Genomic DNA, 6,650 nt, shown 5'->3' with positions numbered 1-6,650 from the left:
AGCCTAAAAAAAAAAAAAAAAAAAAAAAAAAAAAAAAAAAAAAAAAAAGAACAAGAAGTAAACTCACGTCCAAGCTAGTATGTATCCCACCATCGGCACAGCCATGGCCATGTGGGCTCCTCTCTCATCCATGACGGCGCCCGCCATCGGAGGAAACACCATGCCTCCCGAGATGGCGGCCACGAGGAGGGACCCTCCGATCTTGGTGTGGCGGCCGAGACCCTTCAGTCCCAGCGTGAAAATGGTCGCGAAGCAGGCCGACTCGAAGCACAGAACTAGTATCAGCATGGCTATCGAGGCGGGTCCGCGCGTGTTCATGGCGAGGACGACAAACACGAAGCACATTCCCAGGTACAACACCAGGATGTAACGAGGCTTTACGGCCGGTATGGTCATCAGCCCTCCTGCGATGAAGCGGTTGAGTGCATATAGACCTTGTCCAAGGGCAAAGAGTTCAGCTGGGGAAAACCGGGGATGGAATCGGGTCAGCCGCAGTCTGGGTTGACAACTGGGTAGGCATATTCAATATCTTACCACCTCGGGCCTCTGTCGTGCCCGATGAGACACAGAACTGGATGAAGTAGTTCTATACGTACGTTAGATCTTACATGGTAACCTACGGAAGCTCGTGAGCATGGTCAAGTGGGCTCCCAAACACTTACTGCGACAGCAACCTGTGCTCCAACGTAGCAAAACTGCGCCCACACTGCAAGAAAGAGATTGAACTGCGTCCGCAGCGGGCCCGGGTTCTGCTGTCCAATCTCGATCTCCTGGAACTGCATATCGGCGTCTGTGATTTCAGGCATCGGCGCCAGGAAGAAGAGTACAATGAGCAGGCCAACAAAGCAGGCCGTGCCGAGATAAACCCACTGAACGTTTTTGAGACCCTCGTCCGTTCCGAGATTGGTAGCAAAGAAGATTCGTGAACCAATCAAAGGCGCAACTGTTTCCCACCAACTGTCAGCACCCCCCATCTGATAAGCCACATGAATTCCTGTTTTGTTTCTTCCTCAGTCCTACCAAAAGAGCCAACCCCCTGCACGGCCTGAGCCAAGTTGAGCCGAATCTCAGAGTAGCGCGGCGGGCCGCAGATGGCGAGGAACGGATCGGCGGCTGTCTCGAGGGTTGCCAGGCCTGCGCCGACGACGAACATGCTGCCACAGAAGCCGCCGAACGAGCGCTTGAGCACCGACGGCCAGAAGAGGAGGCAGCCGGCGGCGAGCACAGCGAGGCCCGCCATGAAGGTGATGCGGAAGCCGCAGCGGCGCAGCACCAAGCCCGAGACGGTCGGTGGGCAGATGAAGTAGGCGCCAAAGTAGGCTGCGGACAGTCCAGCAGACATGCTACCGGACAGATTGAGCGTCTTTTGGAAGTGCGCGTTCAGGACTGTTAGAGGAATGCTTTGTAAGTGTTTTTTTTTTCTTCGGCGGGTATCTGATCCCTGGTGGAACATATGTCGCAGGAATGTAAGGCCAAACTGAGGATGTACTCACCATCCAGGAGACCTAGTGCGGCGAGGGAACACGCAAAAAAAATATTAGCAAATGATTTATCACGCTCCATCTAAACAGTCGCATGAAAGATGCTTTACCATAAGCAAACCCCCAGAGAAAGAAAAGGATAGTGACTAGGCAGCGTGTGGCAAAGGGTCAGTAACACTTGACTGACGCCAAGATTCATATATCCTTCGCTCACCAAGAATGTTGGGAATGAGGGACTGTCTAGCCGTCAGATGAACTGCAGTAGTTACCGCATCGTCATGGACAATGATCCTGCGCTTCCAAAAGGCCATGATGATACGACATGCGATTTCTATGTTGCTGAATAGCTAGTGAAACAGTATGAAGTGGTATTTACAGAGGTTGGCTCGAAAATGTGGTGTTGTCAGATGTCGCTTGGAGAACGAGGTGAGAGGCTGGTGAATTGGCAGATCAGTTGCCAGTTCTCCCTTGCGAGTTTCTGTCCAGCGCCAGATGGCACCCGGAAAATCAAGGCATCCCCTGAATGCTGAATGGCACCCAGGGACTCAAAGAGATTAGGTCACAGAGGTACCCAAGCCTGAGCCGACCCTTTGATTGATAACGGATAAGAGGCTTGATCACAGATCATACAGCTGGTAGGAGGCAGCCTATTGAGGCTAATATTAGAGACCTCGACACGGTCTTGAATATGGGAGTGCCATAATGTATAATATCGGCGTTTTATATCAGATCTAACCAGGTCAAGACTTGGAAATCGGTCGATAGATCTACATTGTTTTCTCCTTTCCCCAGGGCTTTATGAGCAAGCCCATTTTCATGTATCTTTGAATATATTTGGAAATTTGGATCCAACAGGCATTCAAAATCATCTTTTCACATGGTCATAGCGGCTTGCTTCTTTGCGTCCAACGATATATCTTCTCGATCGTACGGACAAAGGGTGATATGGAAGTTAAATACGTTTCATTGATATGTGGCAGCCAACTGTGACGCACTGATTGTAGCATAAATATTGCACCGTTATGCCAAGGATGCATAAAACAACAGAGCTTGAGCCACATCGTGAAGTTGAACGACACAAGGCGATAGTTGAAAAGAGCGAATAATATGGTACAAATAAGCTGAAAACGGTGTATAATGTGATCGTGACAAGGAAGAAAAAAGGCAGCGTCATAACTTAAACAACGTCAAAGGATACCACGTAGCAAGTACCCGACTAAGAGCAAGCATCACGACCCTGACCATCTCGCACCAAGCCCACAGATATAAACCTGGCCTGAAAGTTGATGAAACCCACGTAGAACTTCACTGCAAACGAACTCTTGATATTTTATACAAAGTATACAATGTGTCGCTGCAGCACGACACGAGTGACGACTGATCGGCATCACAGCGCTTGCTGTGGCCTTTCTCCTTTTGTTTAGGTTACGAGCCCACTCAGATGTCATGCCATTCCTACTAGGCACCAAGTGAACGAAACTACGAAACGCAAAAAGCTGCCCAGCCATATAGACCTAGCCGCTGATAATTGACAACCCATGATCCCCGATTCTATGCACCATAAACACGGTGTCACACTAGACTAGTCTTAGTGTACGTCAATGACGCAAAAATATAACATTAGCTTCACTATAATAGCGAGTGTATACGGTATAGTGGTGGGATTTTGGCTGCGTTCTACTGTCCAGAGAGCATTGCTTCCAAAGCACAACCTCGGCATGGTTTTACTCAAGGGTGGCCCACGTAGCAACGGGACCTTTTGTCTGTATCTCAAAAGTACCCACCAAGATTCAAAATCCAAAGTAACAAAGACGGCTCATCGAATCTCCAGGACACTGAAGACTTCTGTAACTTTTAGTCCTCTCACGCCCACACAGCGCGAGAAGGTAATCAACAGCGGCAGATATAGGTACACAAACACCGTCCGGCAAGCAGCACACTATCAGAACACAAAGAAGATCCCATCTTCTCAGTGCATCATCTCCTTCTCCAGCATCTCGAGCTCCTTAAGCACGGTGGCCTTGGTACCGATCTTCTTCATCTGAGTGTCTTCGAGCTTCTCACCGCCGGCGAGACGCATCTCGAGGTCCTCAATCGCCCGGATCTTCTTCTGCAGACCCCTTTGCTTCTTGGCCTGGGGGTTCTGCGCAGTCTCCGAGATGGGCGAGTGCATGGGGGCCTGAGCGGCTCCCTGCAGCGATGACACCTGAATGTTAGCCAGGCGGTTCTGCGGGCGTGCCGATCGAGACCGCGCCCGGCCTCCTCCTTCACCCATGGCCTGCCTGTGCGTGTTGCTGCGGCTACGACCACCACCACCGCCGCCGCCGCCGCCACCATTCATGTTGTTACGTGACTGGCTACGCGAGTGCGAGTGCTGGTAGTTGCGTCCATTACGCTCGGGACTCCGACCTCCGTTCGCATCGTTGTTGTAGTTGTTGGGGGGCGCAAGGCTGGCACCGCCTCCCTCCGCCGCGGCGGCGTCCTTGGCCTTCTTGTTAGCCCGCTTCTTCTTGTTCTTAGACGCAGCCTTTGACAGTCCATCGTCATCCGCCGGCTCTGCACCGGGAACACCAGCACCAGGGACGGAGGCAAAATCGGCACCCGGCACCTGATGCCGCGCACGGCCAAATCCGTTCATGTTCAGCTGGCTGACACCGTTGCTAACAGAGTGAGCAGCACCACCTTCATCCTCACGCTTGAAGTGGAGAGGAGTGACGGAACCACGTGCACCCGGGGGTCTGTAGGCGCCCGCAGGTTTAGAGGGAGTTTTCACAGTGCTCATGTATGTGGCTGCTGACGCGTGAGGAGCGGGTATCGGCTGCAGTGCGTCACCGGTGGGAGCGTGCTCTGGCAGCACGGGTCGCCAGAGGACATTGTACAACTCCACCATATCCTCATTGTACATCAGAGTTCCAGTCACGTGCCAAAGCTTGACACCGTTGTCCACACGTAGGCGCGGGGACGTAGTGGCGGTCATGATGTAGCGGCTGTCAGGGCTCCACTGACACACACTGGGGCTGCCGCTTTCAATGGTGCAGATCTTGCGGTAGTCTCTCTCAAGGTCGTAGACATCGATCTGACCAGCCAGATTACCAAATCCAGCCACCAACACAAATCGTCCTGTCGGCGAAAATATGATAGTGTTGCGAGGACCGCTCGGGAAGCTGTGGGTAGCAACAGCACGTTGGTTGAAGATGGTGATCTTTGCCGGGATGAATCCGTAGATAACACCAAACTCTTTCGAGTTCGGCGACCATGCGACATCGTGAATGGGTCCCTCCTTGTCCAAAGAGATGCGAGCATCAAAAGATCCGTTAACACTCAGTAAGTACAGGGTGGTCTCTCCATAGTAGCTCTTGTTGGACTTGTCGACATCGGTCTGGGCCAAAACGATAATGGCAGACCCGAGAGCGTTCCACTTGAGCTGAACTTTGTCACCCTTGAAGAAAGTCTTCTGCGAAACTGGTGCCGTGAACTGAGGAACGTTAAAGACCTTGACAGCAGCAGGTTGACCCTAGAAGGAGATTTGAGTTAGACCATGCCTTCCTTTCGCATCAAGCTCATATTGAAAGACAGTACGTACCTTGCGTTCAGGCACAAAGACAGCCAGCGCATGTGCCTTTCCAGGCGACAGCGCAAAATCACTAACTCCCTCGACGCGCAGCTTGTTCCAGACAGTGGCCAGGTCGTTACTGTCGTAAAACTGAACCTCGTTGGTCACCATGCGCGCGCAGTACTTCTCGTCATTCGTGTACTGCAGATTCCAGCCATTCTGCGATTTTTGCACAAACCGACCAAGCGGCTGTTTCTCAGTCCCTTCCGGGAGGTCCTCGACCGTGCGCCAGACCTTCAGGTTCTTGGTAGCATCGCCGTTCTCATCCTTGCCGGGGCGCTCCCAAGTGATGAAGAAGGTGCCGCGGGGAGAGAATCCAAGTTCGTATACGTTGGGGATCGAAAGGGCGGCGAGGACACGGCCGTCGCTCGAATCGGTCACGCGGACGACTTCATTAGAGGCCCAAGCAAAGTAGCGACCACAAGGGGAGTAGACGCAGCACCGCAAGTTGCCCGTCGGCTTCTCGAAACCCGGAAGGTCGGCATATACCGGATCCGCGTTAAAGACACGGATGTCCTTCAGGGTCCGGGTAGCGAACTGAAGTGGACTGGCCATGACTAGTAAAAGACACAGTTATCGCAACTACAGTATGTTCCGGGGTTCGGGATGGTTTCGTTCTTTCGTTTTTTTTTGTTTGCTATTATGTTCGGGGTTCGATTTTGGCTGCTCGTGTGCGCACACTAGAAAGCGTGTTTTCTGATCTGAGGCCGCAACAGACTCGTTGATTGGCGGACAGCGACAGTACAAAGCGTCTCGATACGTGAGAGTTAGCTGACAGGCCGAGTGCCTATAGCTTGAGGACTAGGAAGCAACTGATGTAGACTCAGAAGACCCTTGTCTGTTCTTTTCTGATTGCGCAGCGGCCTTGGTTCAAGTCACAGACTTATCCCGATCACTGGCAACAACGTCGTTTTTCTCGGATGGGTAGAAAAGAAAGACGTGGTTGCGTATGCCAAACAGTGACTTCGCTAGACTTTGGCTTGCTGTTGGCGAAGGATGAATGGGATAACTAAGGCGGATCGTGTCGGGCCAGAGAAGAATCCCAAAGAACCGAGTCTAGACGAGGCAGTCAGGCTGTCTTATTTGTCCGAAGCAGCGAAAATTGACGCACAAAGGAGCCAAAATCAGCAGGCGAGAAGAATAAAGAAAGAAACGGAGCACCCCGGAGGGAAGATTGACAATGCGGTGCGCTTGGGTCGGAAGACCGAATGGGGGACTGGAGAACACGGGAGGGAAGAAAAAGAAGGAGAAGGGAACGATAAGAGCGAGTAAGATTTCTAGGCCCGCCGCGATGATATTTTTCATTGTATCGAATTTTGGTGCACTGATTCACGTTTTACCACTGTGTAAATTGCCCCACTCTTCAATGCTGTCAAGCGGTCAGCCCCCCTGGAATGCGTGCGGTCTAGGCCGTCTCCGGCAGTGGTATTGCTTTACCGGGGAGGATAGTTTTTAGGCTGGGCCACAAGCACGTGTAAATATCTCCTACTCAGGGGACAATTTAAGTAACCTAACCTTGCGATTGCGACGACAATAGAGAAATTGGTGTTATGAAT

At 51.9% G+C, this 6,650-nt stretch overlaps 2 protein-coding genes across 2 annotated transcripts; both read right to left on the bottom strand.

Moving 5' to 3' along the window:
• Positions 1-69: 69 nt before the first annotated feature.
• Positions 70-1,792, bottom strand: PgNI_08438 (uncharacterized protein; the record flags this gene model as incomplete). The annotated part of the gene is made up of 7 exons (XM_031128435.1): positions 70-458; positions 535-586; positions 663-943; positions 1,021-1,386; positions 1,494-1,505; positions 1,592-1,627; positions 1,696-1,792. Coding segments are annotated over 7 exons (1,233 nt in total), but the record flags the coding sequence as incomplete, so codon positions are not given.
• Positions 1,793-3,450: 1,658 nt separating this feature from the next.
• PgNI_08437 (uncharacterized protein) lies at positions 3,451-6,372 on the bottom strand (the record flags this gene model as incomplete). Its single annotated transcript, XM_031128434.1, has 2 exons — positions 5,065-6,372; positions 3,451-4,995 (listed from the first exon to the last, which is right to left on the bottom strand). Exons 1-2 carry the CDS (start codon positions 5,647-5,649, stop codon positions 3,451-3,453), a joined length of 2,130 nt encoding a protein of 709 aa, XP_030978757.1. The 5' UTR covers positions 5,650-6,372.
• Positions 6,373-6,650: the final 278 nt, after the last annotated feature.

This window comes from Pyricularia grisea, assembly GCF_004355905.1.
Source record: "Pyricularia grisea strain NI907 chromosome V map unlocalized Pyricularia_grisea_NI907_Scaffold_6, whole genome shotgun sequence".
NCBI lineage: Eukaryota > Fungi > Ascomycota > Sordariomycetes > Magnaporthales > Pyriculariaceae > Pyricularia > Pyricularia grisea.
The sequence above is the reverse complement of the archived record's forward strand: the minus strand, read 5'-3'. Positions and strand labels throughout refer to the sequence as shown.